At 42.9% G+C, this 15,760-nt stretch overlaps 1 protein-coding gene across 1 annotated transcript; it reads left to right on the top strand.

The window, feature by feature from the left end:
• The first annotated feature begins 3,662 nt into the window (after window positions 1-3,662).
• Window positions 3,663-11,231, top strand: LOC112080444 (TMF1 regulated nuclear protein 1). Its single transcript, XM_070442585.1, has one exon. It carries the CDS (start codon window positions 4,013-4,015, stop codon window positions 4,556-4,558), a length of 546 nt encoding a protein of 181 aa, XP_070298686.1. The 5' UTR covers window positions 3,663-4,012; the 3' UTR covers window positions 4,559-11,231.
• The last annotated feature ends 4,529 nt before the right edge of the window (window positions 11,232-15,760 follow it).

Below are 15,760 nucleotides of genomic sequence, written 5' to 3'. Positions count from 1 at the left end.
TGTCCAACCGCACCCATACTAACACAGACTTTTCTAGGTTCCCGGTATTAATTACAGCACTGTACACGCATCTTTCCATCTGGCTTTCATTACATTACCCTGGTCTCCTCCATCTGAAAGCATCTAGTCAAAAGTAGTGCACTATATAGGGAATATGGTGCCATTTGGGACAAACGCTGGAAGATGCTGCATTGCCTCATTTCATCTGCGGTTGTAATGGCGGGCAGGTCTGTTCATTAGGGCAAACCGTAGCGACACGTTTTAAACAGAAATAGAAACAAGCATTTCTTATTGGGCCAGTATAGATAGTACTTCCCTGTTTCACTCCATTTCTTAACATTTTCTTTCGTTTGTGCCTACTGGACACAAGTCTGTTTGATTTAGAGGTAGCACTAGATAGAAGCAGGAGCGGCAATGTGTCTGATAGTCGTGAAAACGCAGAGTGAAGGCTGCCTCTGACTCTTCCTCTGTCTCTGCGTGGGTGGCAGACCTTGGAGATGCTCTGATAAGAAAGAGGCAGAGCGTGTTAACACCTCTCACTCCAAAACAGTGGAGTTGAACCTATGAGCGCAAGACTGTCTTTTTGGTTGAAAATATGTATTTTCAACATGTTGTGTTCACTGGGATTTGATAATTTGATAATAGTGTGAACATCGACTGAACAACCTGATGTAATGGGTGTTTTATGCAGTTGGTTTTTACCCTTATGAAAAAAGATTGCAGTCAGAGTGCAGTATAACTGCAGTTCACTGTAGTATAACTGAAGGCAGTATAACTGCAGTATGCTGCAAATACTGCGTCCAAAATACCACAATCGACTGCAGTTACTGCACATTTAAAACTGCAATCTTTTTATTGTAAGGGTAGTTCTCATTATGGCTGATGTGAGCTCAATTCTGATTGTGCCTCTGGAAAGATTTTGTTAGAGCTGTGGTACTGCGCACACGAGCACAAAAAAACTGAAGATTGACTATTCTCTTTCAGTGGGTATCTCAGTTTACAGCTCCTCTACAGCCCAGCCCACTAAAGTAAAAGTAGACCATATTCTCTCTGAAACTATGCTATGCCTATGAGCAGAAGACTTATTTTTGGTTGCACCCTGCAAATGAGTCCCCTGTTCCTACCTTACCCGTGGCTCTCTCCCCCCCAATCCCCAGTCAGACCTCATGATGATGTAATTGACCTTTCGCTAAGCCCCGCCACCCTTGGGTACTGTTGCAAGCTTGGACAACATTTTCACGGGAAGCCCAATTCCCCCATTCTAACCACTGGTGAAATCCCCTCACAATGATCTCAAACTGTGTTTTTAATACTCAATGAAATTAAACACACACTACCCCTTACTAATCAGGAGACTCTCGGGTATGTTGTGGTGGACTGTCATTACAATTGCTTAATTTGAACCTGGTGAAATGAAGGTTGTAGCCACTGGATGGCTCTGATTGCGCTGTCACCATGCAGCCAAAGTTACTAACCACTTTAAGAGCTAACTAGTGTTCTCTCAAATTATAATTTGGGATTTGAAAAATAATCCAAGACTCAGCATTTCAGGAATCGCAGTAGCAAGTTCTCTTGGTGCACTGTTTAAATTATTGAGCCATTTAAAAAATGGGGATAAACTCTGTTTTCATAATGGCTTTCATGTGTTTCAAACGTGAGCTTGTCCGAGATGTTGGACTCGACGACAGTTGCTATCCATTGGAACACTGCGATTGGTTGCCCAAAATTCTGTGCAAGGGTCAATTCCCTTTATCCAGCAACTGACAAATCACTCCCTCCCCCTAGCACAAACACAACATAGGCAGAGGAGATTAAACTAATCTGGGACAGAGGGTCTGTGTACGCACAGGGAGGGAATGATGGAGGGAGGAAAGGGTATATGGAGGGATGGGTAGTTTCATAAGGGATTGAGGACAGGCTTTCTGTGTTTTAGTGGGGCGAAGGTAGGGAGGGGGAGAGATGATATCTGAGATGGGAGAGAAACCCTGTAATACTGTAATGCATCCTGAATTATCATATCAAGAGCCTTGTTTTGCGTGTGTGTGAGAGCGTGCGCCAGTCTTTCATAACAGGACAGGGTTTGCATTACGTATCCCTCTGGCTTACTTGGCTCACAAGTCACGGATGGACACAGTTGTTGGTAGCAGTGTGTCTGTGTATGCGTGCTTTTGAACTCTTGGCAACCTGTCCGTGGGTTATATGAGGAACCCTTCTTGGAACTATGTTGTGCGACCAAACAGTGGCAGCATCCCAAACACTAAACTAGCTACAGCACGCCAGGGTTGGGGTAAGGGAAATTGGAATTGACCCCAACCCTGCAGCATGCACACTGGAAAACCCCACCAATCTCTTGCACTCTCTCATATATACGTATAGTACCAGTCAAAAGTTTGTGGAAGCCAGGTAATCTGATACATCACTCTTCATCTTGGTCAAATAGCCCTTACACAGCCTGGAGGTGTGTTGGGTCATTGTCCTGTTGAAAAACAAATTATAGTCCCACTAAGCGCAAAACAGATGGGATGGCGTATTGCTGCAGAATGCTGTGGTGGTTAAGCGTACCTTGAATTCTAAATAAATCAGTGTCACCAGCAAAGCACCACCACACCATCACACCTCCTCCTCCATGCTTCACATTAGGAAACACGCATGCGGAGATCATCCATTCACCTACTCTGCGTCTCACAAAGACATGGCGGTTGGAACCAAAATCTCAAATGTGTACTCATCAGACCAAGAATGTCCATTGCTTGTGTTTCTTGGCCCAAGCAAGTTTCTTACCAAATAGAGCTGTGTTCTCTATACCACCCCTACCTTGTCACAACACAACTGATTGGCTCAAACGCATTAAGAAGGAAAGAAATTCCACAAATTAACTTTGAACAAGGCACACCTGTTAATTGAGATGCATTCCAGGTGACTACCTCATGAAGCTGGTTGAAAGAATGCCAAGAGTGTGCAAAGTTGTCAAGGCAAAGGGTTGGCTACTTAGAAGAATCTCAAATAAAAAATATATTTGTATAACACTTTTTAGGTTACTACATGATTCCATATGTGTTATTTCATAGTTTTGATGTCTTCACTATTATTATTATACAATCTAGAAAATATAAAAATAAAGAAAAACACTGGAATGAGTAGGTGTGTCCAAACATATATAAATGAGAGAGAGAGAAAATAGTTCAACCTTGGGTTAGAGCAGCTGGCTCGATCAGCTAGCTAGCAGGGGAATGGACCAAACCGATGGTACAGGGGTGTCTGATCATTTCAGGTGTGTGTGTGTGGAGGGGGGGGGACAAATTATCATTGGATAAGGGTCTGAGACGCACTGAGTGAAGTTTGTCATCTTGGAAGAGCTAGTTAAAAAAAAAAAAAAAAATAATAATAATAATTCAGCGACAGGCGGTGAATGATAGGACGGGGGAGGAGGAATAGTGGGAAAGAGCGATAAATCAGTTCGGGAAGGTGAGGGAGAGAGAAACTCAAATGTGAACGACACCCCACCCTCCTCCACTTGCCATCTGATGCTGAGACTGTGTTGCTATGGGCAACGAGCCGAGCGGGATAGAGGAGGATGGAGGGAGGGAGGGCAGAGAGGAGAGGAGAGACCGACTCATACAACACACACACTAAGCCAACCACAGACAGGAGAGGAGCTAGGATAGAATCGTTATCCCTCTCTTCCTTTATCCCTCTCTTCCTTTTCCTGTTGAAGTAGGCTAAGAGCACCGGAGATAGCAACACAAAGGACATCGAGGGGGCAGAGCCAGCAGAGGGGCAAGCAGCCAATCGGCATTCAACATGAAGCAAGCAACCAATGAGGGGCGAGTGGACTCCTCCCCATGAAACGCTTTACTGAGCTCCGATCTCTTATTAATGAATGAAGATGCTCTGAGGCAGCACGCCACTCACTGTGCTCCCACAGAATACTAGAATCAACAACAGCAGCATAGACTGCCGCACGCACCCAGCCGTGAAGAAAAACCTCAGACAAGCGCCTACCACGGACGACATGGATTCTCACCTTCACCCTGAGGCCTCAGCACCCCCTCTCGCCGTCCCTTCCCTCCCTTTCTCAGCCATGTCCCCTTCCCCCCTCGGCACGCTGGCCCTCCCTCTTCCATCGCCCGCCACACGACGCTCCATCTCCATGGGCGACTTCCGGCGGGTGACGATGGCCTTGTACGGCTCGGAGCCCCCCTCAACAGCCACCACGGCCCCCTCCTCCAAGATGGTGACCCCCAGCTCCAGCATGGAGTTTGAGGCAGCCCGCCGGCGCCTGCTGGAGATGGAGGAGCGCCAGCGTGTCATCCAGGAGATGGAGCGGCGCCTGGAGGAGCTCCGGGAGGTCTTCGTGCGCTCGGAGCAGGAGGCAGTGGAGCATGGCGAGGTGGTTACCCGCATCGCCTGCGCTGCCCAGCAGGGGGAGATGTACACGGCTGAGAACAGCCAGCGGCTCAAGAAGGGCCTGCGCTTCAAGAAGCACCGGCCCACGATCGTTTTCTCATCCATGCTAGGACTCCGCACGTGCCTGCCCTGGCCCGTCAAGCTCAAATGACCCCCATCAACTACAGACCACCACCTCTTCAGACCATTACCCCTTATTGATGTACAATCCCCGCTTGAGCTCTTGTTTGTTCCTGGAGGCTGGCCCTCTATGGACTAAAAACCGCCTTCTAAACATCTGAGTTAGTTTGGCAGCCATTGGACTCACATGGTACATCTGTGAACCCAAAAGGTTATTGTACAAATGCAAAGATGGCATTGCTTGATGTGGTTGGTAGATTCTTATTTTCTGTGCTTTATGTGTTGGAAGAAGGGAAAAGATTCAAGGTGCAAGTCTCTGAAGAGGCTACGAGAGGGAGCAGGCATTGGACTGTGAGGTAACATGGAAACAATTCATTTTCTCTGTGCCTCTTATGATATGCAAAGAGAGACAAAGCGGGGCTTATGGGATGGGGGAGAGCGTTGAACAATCTCCCTTTCCAACCTACTGAATTGAGAAAAGGGGAGCGAAGGGCAGTTGAGGATCGAGCGTGGGTGGTAGAGGGCCATGCTCAAGAAGGGAAATGTGCCTTGGCATTCCCCAGCAAACTCACTATATCTCTCAGCCCAGTAATCTTCTGAGATTTGAAAGCCAAGTCCCCAGTAGAGTAATCGTCGGCTCTCTCGGGGCGAGAGAGAAAGTAGTTCCTTCTCAGATGCTTCCACCTGTGGCCTCTTCTAGCTCTCTCTCTCCTTAAAACCTTCCAGAATGTATTCGACAAACATTGTGTCCTCGGAGACCGAGGAATCAAGAACAACTTGCTTTTCTGCTGCATTTATTTCAGTCGGACCTGAGCGATGGACAATGGCGCTGATGCAAAACTATGTTATTTTGATAACAATAGAGCTGGGCTCTCAATGCTTTAGAGGTTGACGGAATGTTTTAGGGTTGCAATAGCCATGCCATGGCCAGAGAGACAAGCAAAGGTAGGTTATATACACCAAGGTTACAGACTAGCTGAGCCAGGGGGTGGATGTTTGTGCTGACGTCTAATGTTTCTAGCTCTCTGTGTTGTTGTCATGGCAAAAGGATGGCCGAGTCAGTTCTGTGAAAGATGGAGGGTTCAAAGAGGCAGCCAGAGAGGAGACAAATTAGCAAATATAGCAATTTAACGTTATTGACGTAATCGCATTGGTACCCATTGCAATTAATGCCCCTTTTCATAGGGAAAAAACTGAGGATGGTTCAAGGATGGGTTTGTGTGACAGTGTCTTTGAAGGTACATGTAGTAATCTTTTTGAAAGATGTTTCTCGTGCACGGCACTTTATCTGTGTTCCATGTAGGTGACCTGGTTCTACAGAGATAGGCCTAGAACAGAACACACTCGCATGATTATTTGTCCTATTTCTTCTCCTTCCTCTCCTCGTTCCATTCGTCTTAGGTAACCATTTCCCCACCCCTTTGCTTTAGCGGCAGTGTGTGTGCGTCGAAAGCACAGCCAATTCACTAGGGGGATCTATTTATGGCAATCGTAGGTTATGGCAGACAGACAATCTCTGTGCTACATAAATTGGAAGTGTGTGTGCAGTATCTACGACATCTTCTGCTCTCCAGGTATTGTTGAAACTGATGCTACAGAGCAAATATTACATCAAATTCAAGGAGTACTGATGTTGGGGTAAGGTAAAGTTGTAGCTGATACTGTTTCAATGCTCAGTCATTTGATGTATGACATGTTGGCTGGAAACAGGAAATGGTGAGGACCCTTTTTAGCTAACCATATTTCATAAGAACTAACCTGTCATAGGTGGGCAGAGAAAACACTTCAAGGTAATTGGCTTCTTCACAGCACGGTAATTGTTTCCCGTTATCATTCTGTTCAAAAGCTCCATCAAGGTTCTTAGTAGGCAAGAAGGGAAGTGTTTCTGGTACAATTCGATAGGCTAGTTTAAATTGTTAAGACATTTGGCAACAAACTCTTGCTCTTGTTGGAGCATAAATTGTTGACGTTTTAAATCAATGTTTTGTTTTGGTGGTATTAGGATTTCTGCTGCTTCCAGGTTGCTGTTTAATGTTAGAATAGCTTGGGATTGCTTGAGCAGCCTGGTCTCAGTGCCAGACGAAACATACTGTATGTATTTCTGAGCACCTCCAAGACGTACACTATATGACCAAAAGTATGTGGACACCTGCTCGTCAAACATCTCATTCCAAAATCATGGGCATTAATATGGAGTTGGTCCTACGTTTGCTGCTATAACAGCCTCCACTCTTCTGAGAAGGCTTTCCACTAGATGTTGAACATTCCACTAGATGTTGAACATTGCTGGGGGGACTTGCTTCCATTCAGCCACAAGAGCATTAGTGAGGTTGGCCACTGATGTTGGGCGATTAGGCCAGGCTCGCAGTCGGCGTTCCAATTCATCCCAAAGGCGCTCAAGGGGGTTGAGGTCAGGGTTCTGTGCAGGCCAGTCAAGTTCTTCCACACCGCTCTCGACAAACCATTTCTGTATGGGCCTCGCTTTGTGCACGGGGGCATTGTCATGCTGAAACAGGCATTGTCATGCTTCCACAAACTGTTTCCACAAAGTTGGAAGCACAGAATCATCTATTCTTTGTATGCTGTAGCGTTAAGATTTCCCTTCACTGGAACTAAGGGGCCTAGTCCGAACCTAGAAAAACAACCCCAGGCCTTTATTCCCCCTCCACCAAACTTTACAGTTGGCACTATGCATTAGGGCAGGTAGCATTCTCCTTGATTCCGTCAAACCCAGATTTGTCTGTCAGACTGCCAGATGGTAAAGCGTGATTCCTCAATCCAGAGAACGCGTTTCCACTGCTCCAGAGTCCAATGGCGTCGAGCTTTACACCACTCCAGCCGATGCTTGGCATTGCGCATGGTGATCTTAGAATTGTGTGCGGGCTGCTCGGCCATGGAAACTCATTTCATGAAGCTCCTGACGAACAGTTATTGTGCTGACTTGCTTCCAGAGACAGTTTTGAACTCGGTAGTGAGTGACAGCCAATTTTTACACGCAACAGTGGTCCCGTTCTGTAAGCATATGGCCTACCACATCACAATAACAGCACAGCTGACTGGGGCAGCTCTAGCAGGGCAGAAATTTGATGAACTGACTTGTTGGAAAGGCGACATCCTATGACGACGAGCTTAAGTACGGGCCATTCTACTGCCAATGTTTGTCTATGGAGATTGCATGGCTGTGTGCTCGATTTTATACACCTGTCAGCAACGGGTGTGACTGAAATAGCCAAATCCACTAACTTCAAGGGGTGTCCACATACTTTTGTATATATAGTGTATTGTACCTACTAATGGTTTAGTTACTTTATACAGAAACAAAGAAAGGAGGTTGGTCAGGGAGGATGGGTAGGCGTAATCCGCGACCGTCTAAGAATCCAAAGGTTGCGTGTTCGAGTCTGGTCGGTGACAACTGTAGCATTTTAGCTCAATCTAAACTTAACCCAATTCACCTAACCTGGTATGTCAATTCACCTAGCCTTTGTCGATTTAGTTCCCCTAACCTTTTACATAAATGATCCACCAACGTTAGTTCTCCCAGTAATTCTCCTTTCTTGTTATGGTGACCCAAAAAGCAATCTGGTCTCAGAAAAAGATGTGTAATAAGTTACGTCATCCAACTCGTATGCTAATGCACAACTGGGTAAGACGTATGAAACTATATGTCTCTCAATTCTTATATTGTACGACCGTTCTTCCATTCATAATGTAACCTAAAAGAACACAAATGGAGTGTTAGGGACATCTCGCATAGGTACATTTTCTATCATGTCTTCAGATGAGTCGACCTAGTGCACGAAATATGATCACATGTACACCTCGCCATTGTAGTTTACAGGACACAATACCTCACTTTCAGGTTATATAGGTTGAGTTGACATGTGATGCACATAGGATACTTGCTTAGCATATTGGTCCTTTCTGTCCTCCTCACAGCGTTGGTGATATATGTGACTGAATGGGTGGGCGTATAACACGAACGTCTAGCAACCCAAAGATTGTGTGGTTGAATCTCATCACGGGCAACTTTAGCATTTTAGCTAATTAGCAACTTTGCAACTACTTACTACTTTTTTTTGCTACTTTGCAACTACGTAGCATGTTAGCTAACCCTTTCCCTAACCCCAATCCTTTGACCTAAATCCTAACCCTAAGCCTAACCCCTAAAATAGCTAACATTAGCCACAACAAATTGGAATTCGTAAAATATGAGTTTAGCAAATTCCTAATAATATTGTACGAATTGCAATTCGTAACATACCACAAAAATTGTAATTCGTAACATCATACAAAATGGATGATGGACATCCGGGACATTCCAATTAGTATGATATGTTACATTTCGTATGGTATGTATTCATATCTGGATTTACATTTGCTATGTTACGTCTACCCCTGAGTCCAGGTTGAGGCAAAGTGCACAGGTGATGGTGATTGGAAAGTATTTATCGCTTTATTTACGAATATTTATTAGTCTGTTGATTACAAGGGCTATTTAGCTTTTTTTAAGCAAGGGTGTTGAATTACAACAGACAATGAACCGATGGAGCAGTCTATATGCATTCTCTACTTTTTATGGTCGACCTACGCATAGGACATATTTGCTTAGTTCGTGAATCATAGTCCATAGCATAGGCGTACATCTTGATATATTAGGGTCAGTTACTGCCTGCCTGCTTATGTATCTATCATACCAAACAGAGACGAGCAAAATACCTATTATAGTAGGTTGCATATATTGTGTTTTATGTACATATTAGGCTATTACATTATACTGAATATACTGGAACCCTAAAAATGGTTCTTCATAAATGCCTTATGCAATGTATGTGTGTATATAATAGTGTGATGATGAATTCATGACCATTGTTCTATCGATGACAACCTCAAGCAGATCAGTCTTCAGCTTGGATCACTTTAAACCTAATGCCCTCTCTTTGGCATAGCACCTTTTTTTTGCTATGAAAAACAACGTTTCCCAAAGAGCTCTGGGCCCACTTGCAGAATGAATGTAATGTTAAAATACTTTTCTCACTAAATATTGTTCCCTTCACCTGTTTAATGCCTGTGGTTGAAAATAGCCTTCTCTGTCTGTCTTCTCACTAAACTTTTTCAAAACAATCTTCCTTCAGGATTATCAAAATGTTCTTCCCTCGTCTCTTGTTGCAACCTCGTCTTGCTTCACAAGTGAGTTGCAGGGACAAACAACTTAATGACAAAAGACTTGGAGACCTGAAGACTTGTGCAAGCTTCCGAGCAAATGTCTAAGCTTTAGCTCAGTGGATTAATGGCACGGCCTGAGTTCCAACCCTGGACCTTCTAAGCCAACCAAAATTGTCCTAACTTGTTTAAGATAATTATACAATATCAGGCTTTTATGGACAGAGTACTGAATCAACCACAGGTCCAAAACAAGCTTCCAACAATGTAGAATTCTTTATATGAATGTACTTCTCTACTGTGTTTAATAATTCATTTGTGATGTTAAAGTGTTTTGTTCTGTTAAAATAAGCGAAATGTATTCTTTTTTTTTCAAAATGTATTTTTTTTCCCTAACAGGGTTTAATCTGTTTAATTACAATTATATAGATCGATATCCTTTACTATTAAATTACCATGTTGACCTTGAAAATAAGTTTAGGTATATTTGAAGCTCTACTGATAAAATGTGTTCTCTCCTTGCGTTGATTTGAAATAATGCAACGTGCTCGTTGCTTTGTATAAGGGTTTTGCATTACGTAACGGGATTCATGAATTTTGCTCATGTGAAAAATTGCTTGTATTTACATCAAATTTGACATGAATTCCCTAGCGCAGAGCTAACATTTTGACATTGTTCAGGATGTTTTGTATGTACTCTGTTCTGACGGAGAGAATGGGACTTGCATACAGCTGGTTTGAAGAGAAAAAATATCAATTGAGGCCGAGTCTGAAATGTGGTAGAATATGGTACTTTTTCCTGGAGACAGTGTGAGAATGCTTATTGCTTACCCATGCACACATTCCACATGTCCTCTTCTGCTGGGAATAGCCACAGTAACGGTTATAGAAATGATCAAGTTTAAGTCAGATTTTACATTATGTTGGGAATGTGTCGAACGCCAGGGCGCATTTCTCTCTCTCATTCTCTCTGGAGAAGTGACGCAGTTGTCCTGTCATGACTGGGAAAGAGAGTGGGTGGTCATGCAAGTCACATCGGCGCAGCAGAGCAGTGAAGCCTGCTCAGCGTAATTGTAACGGTTCTTGATGTAATGAGACACTGCAACTAGCAGAGAGGAAGGGTAATTGATAACATGAGACACCACCATATGCCAGAACACCGCTGGGACCATCAGCAGAATGTGAGGTGTAATAAGCAAACGTGACGTGATATAAGATGTACGCCATATTGAACTTGAGTAGGTGTCACGGTGATGAACGTGACTGGTATTATGGGAGTTGAGTGACCACATTGACCAATTGGATGTAAGATCTTTCACTTGTGTATTCAATAGATTGTCTGATATCTTGTGTTCTGGTTCTTAATCTGTCCTAAAGTGAAGGCTTTTAGTTCTTTGGTACGCCTCACTTTGCCTGTACTGTTCATGCTGAAGAATATTTGTATTGGTTATGAGCTGAATGAGTGATCCGTACCTTCTCTAACTGGTCTGAATGTACAGAGAGCCTGTGATGTACTGTACAATAAACTTTGACATTAAATGTCATCACTGTGTTGGGCCCTCATTGCCCACCAATGACAGTCAGACACTAATAAATGGTGTAGAATTATAGTGATTTAGTATTTATTAGGATTCCCATTGGCTAGTGCCAAGACTCTTTCTGGGTTTCAAAGAGGAATAAAACAATTGCATCACAACAGCCTACATCGTAAATAAAACAATACGTCCCTCAACTCTGGACCTCGAAGCCAGTTCCACTGCCCCCACCCCCCACCACGTGGGAGCAATTAAGTATCAGGTAGAACAGAAAATCAGCAGGCTCCAGACCTCGTAGGGTAAGAGTTGAATACCCCTGCAATAAATCATACAAGACATTATTACTCTAATATATAAAAAAAATACAAAAACATTTACAATATTACAATGTGTGTGTGTAGACTGCGTGTGTTAGAGTGTGCGTGCTTAAGCGTGTCTCTTCACAGTTCCCGTTGTGCCGTGAGGGGTTTTATTGATGTTTTAAATCTGATTTTACTGCTCGCTTGAGTTATTGATGAGGAAGAGTTCCATGTAGTCATGTATATAGTTTTCTGTTTCCCAGAGTCTGTTCTGGACTTGCGGACTGTGAAGAGACCCCTGGTGGCACGTCTTGTGGGGTATGTATGGGTGTCTGAGCTGCGTGTTCTGTGCTTTCGACACATCAACACCTTCTCAAAAAGACAAGTAGTGATGCAGTCAGTCTCTCTTCTACTTTGAGCCAGTAGAGATTGACATGTATGTTATTGATATTAGACTTCCGTGTACATTTAAGGGCCAGCCGTGCTGCTCTGTTCTGAGCTAACTGTAATATACCCATGTCCTCCTTTGTAGCACTTGACTATATAACTGGGCAATAAACCAGGTGTGATACAACTAGGGCCTGTAGGACTTGTTTGGTTGATTGTGATGTCAAGAAAGCAGAGCAGCACGTTATCATGGAAAGACCTCTCCCCATCTTAGCTACCGTTGCATCAATAGGTTTTGTCTATTTTGGTTTACAATAAGCAGATTAGTCTCAACTTGCTCAATTGCCACATTATTAATTACAGGCCGATCCCAATTTAGGAATTTATGCCTTTCCTACACCAGATTTCCTACACACTTCTCAGTATTTGGAATTCAGAATTAACGTATTCAGTCATGTAAAGTGCTCTGCAGGCGTGGCTACCTTGCACGCTCTAAATACATTTCATTCAACTGCTGAAAACCCTCCCACTTGCTGGCCAACAGATTCTCATGGAGTTTTCATTCAATAGGGTTTTCAATACATGTATCTTAAGCGTTCCCTTTAAATACGGTGTACCTTTTAGTTCGAATTTTGTTGACCGACTCGAGAGAACAGGTTCAGAATATCAGGGATCAATGAAAGAAAGCCATCTAAATATATGTATATTCGTCTCCGTTTCAGCACCAATTGCTAGACAAAAAAATACTTGGATTTTGTAGATTATTTAGGTTTAGTAAAGTATTTATGAATCATAAAAAAAATAAAAACAGGTTTGGAGAGCCTTTACGCACAAAATAAAGAAAAACGGTGGTTTGTGTAGTGTACAATAGTAGGCTATACCCTCATCTATTGCCTACACTAACCATGGCCGTGTCATCACAGTTCCAAGTGTTGCGCCATGCGTCGGTTCAAATTTACAGCTTGGTCTGCTCACCGCTCCATAACGATTTAATTAGCCTACAATGTATATATATATTTTTATATTATAAAATGTTAATGATCCTCAGCAAAACCACACGGCAGTGACAGCGTTTACAGAGGAAGCAAATTAAGGTTAACAAAACAATATAATTAAATGGAAAGATAATGTAGGCTATACCAAATGAAGGGAACTAACAGTAAATAGGCAGTTGAAAACGTGTGGTTGTTAGGTCGACTGACAGTCGATACTGATAGTGGATAATATTTAACGTGATTGAAATAGGAGAGAGGAAGACAGGGTAGCCTATAATTAAGACATGCGAGAGTGCCCATCCTTGCAAGTTAAAAGGCCGTACAGTTTCAAATCTGACATAACGGCACAGCGTTTCTTAAGCTTTACTGTGGGAAAGTTGATATGCTTCCGTTTGCTTTCATGTGAATTGTAGAAAAGGCCCATGGAGTTGGTGGAAGAATCCTTTAATTCATGGCCACTTGCTCAGCTGGACCAGGGGCGCTTTAATTAGGTCAGGTGGAAATGTCCGACAGATCTCAACTCATTAAAAGTAGGAAATCGCTGCTTTCTCTTCATTAACTCCGTCTAATCGAGACGTTCTGGGCGTCCATGAATCCACCGAATCTGTTACCTTTCATCTGAACTATCTGTTGCGATCGGGAGAGCGGGCCATCAGTTATTGTTTATAGTTATTACCGCGGACCGTGTCTTGGAGCGCACGTTTCAAACCTATTATGTAACGTAAATGGTCAATGATCACGGCCCTACAGATCATCACAGGTCAATTATGCCATCGATATATGGTTAATATGTAATACAATTACATGTACATATGAAGACAAACTTGAAAGGGTGAAATATGAAACGTCATTGTTTGCTGAACTGATCGATTCTGATATCAAACTAATGGGGGTTATAGATTGAATAACCGACCACTGATTTGTATTATTCTTCTCATTATTATGATGAATAGTTACGAGCCTAAATGACTCAAGGATGATTCCTATTGACTTCTTATTGAACTGAATTACCTAATTATGTTAATAATGAATGATTGTTATGATTTGATCTTTGTGATTATGAATTTGATTGGATACATGTTATTCAGTTTCCTTCGTTATGCAGTACAGACTACCCAGTAAATATACCACTTTATGGTTAAAGTAACTCCTGCCTCAGTCTCATCCATTCCTTTGTCCTCTGACCTCTGACCCCCTTCACTGTCAGTCTTCCTACCTGTCCAGCTACCCACACAGATTCCACTAATCTTTCATGAATGGTTTCACATTTGTCTCCAGTGATTATAAGGTCTAAAACAAGTGTCATTTATATTTACAATCCCCTTCTCCAAACAGATTACTCATTTACCTAGCATTTATCAAGTTGTAAATTACAATGCATCGAGAATGGTGTTATTTCTATCGGAAAAAATAAAAGTAGATGCTTTTTCCACTTGAAACCGGTAGGTTCACTAGACCTTGTTCATGGTTTCCTCACATGTAAAGGTTGTGGAATTATTAGGGAATTAAGTCAGAACACTGTGCATCTGTAGACAACTCCACCACACCTTAATCTATTTCCAACCTAATGAATAGCATGCTATTCTCATGCTTAAGATCATGGTCAGAATACGCATAGAGAGAAAAGTACATAAAAAAGTAATTCCATTCTATTTACTTGCGCCTAACTCGGGTCAGAATCGGGCCCTACAGGATTGACATGAGGTTTAGCGAATTACATTTTTTATATATTTAAAACTAGCTTATTAGTAGCCACCCATTCTAAAACTGACTGCATATGTTTAAGTATCGCTACACTCGCATTAACATCTGCTAACCATGTGTATGTGGCCAATAACTTTTGATTTGATTTGTCTAAGGGGCTCTATTCAAATCAGATCCGCTTCAGCCGACATTCACATAGCGGTTGTTTTGGCGGCGGCGGAGCTGGAACTGTGTAAGAGCTTTAAAATCCACAAGTGGCTCCCAGGGCGGCAGGTAGCCTAGTAGTTAAAGCTTTGGGCCAGTAACCGAAAGGTTGCTAGATCAAATCACTGCGCCGACAGGGTAAAAATCTGTCGTTCTGCCCCTGAACAAGGCAGTTAACCCACTGTTCCTAGGCTGTCATTGTAAATAAGAATTTGTTCTTAACTGTCTTGCCTAGTTAAATAAAGGTAAAATAAAATTGGCAGTGGTAGCTGCTGTGTATAATGTTGAGTCATCAGTGTACAAAGACACACTGGCTTTGGCCTCCCGAGTGGCATAGTGGTCTAAGGAGCTGTGCCACTAGAGTTTGTGGGTTTGAGTCCAGGCCCATGAGGCAGCTCACAATTGGTCCAGTGTTGTCCAGGTTTGGCCGGCAGGGATGTCCTTGTCCCATCGCACACAAGTGACTCCTGTGGCAGGCAGTGCACGCTGACACCGTTGTACGGCTCTCGACCTTCGCCTCTCCCGAGTCCGTACGGGAGTTGCACCGATGAGACAAGACTAACTCCCAATTGGATACCATGAAAATGGGGTAATAAAAAATAAAAAATAAGACTGACTTTACTCAAGTCTAGTGGAAGATAAAAATTGAAAAATACTTTGAAGTATGCCTAACTCTACCTGGTTTACTTTAGATAGGTATCCATTAAAGAACACCCTCTGTGTAACACTCGATCCACGACATGGCAAAGGATGTAAAGCAATAACATGTTTTTTAAGCAGCGGATTATGATCGATAATGTCTAAAGTGGCATTGAAGTCTAACAGAAAAACAGCTTCCACAATCTTCAATTTATTTCTGCCACTTATCGTTAATTTGTGTCAATGTTGAGTGCCCTTTCAGCTTGCTGAAAGTTAGTTGTTAATTGAATGAATACTCCAAGGGAAAATA

This window comes from Salvelinus sp. IW2-2015, unplaced genomic scaffold, assembly GCF_002910315.2.
Source record: "Salvelinus sp. IW2-2015 unplaced genomic scaffold, ASM291031v2 Un_scaffold16326, whole genome shotgun sequence".
NCBI lineage: Eukaryota > Metazoa > Chordata > Actinopteri > Salmoniformes > Salmonidae > Salvelinus > Salvelinus sp. IW2-2015.
The sequence above is the reverse complement of the archived record's forward strand: the minus strand, read 5'-3'. Positions and strand labels throughout refer to the sequence as shown.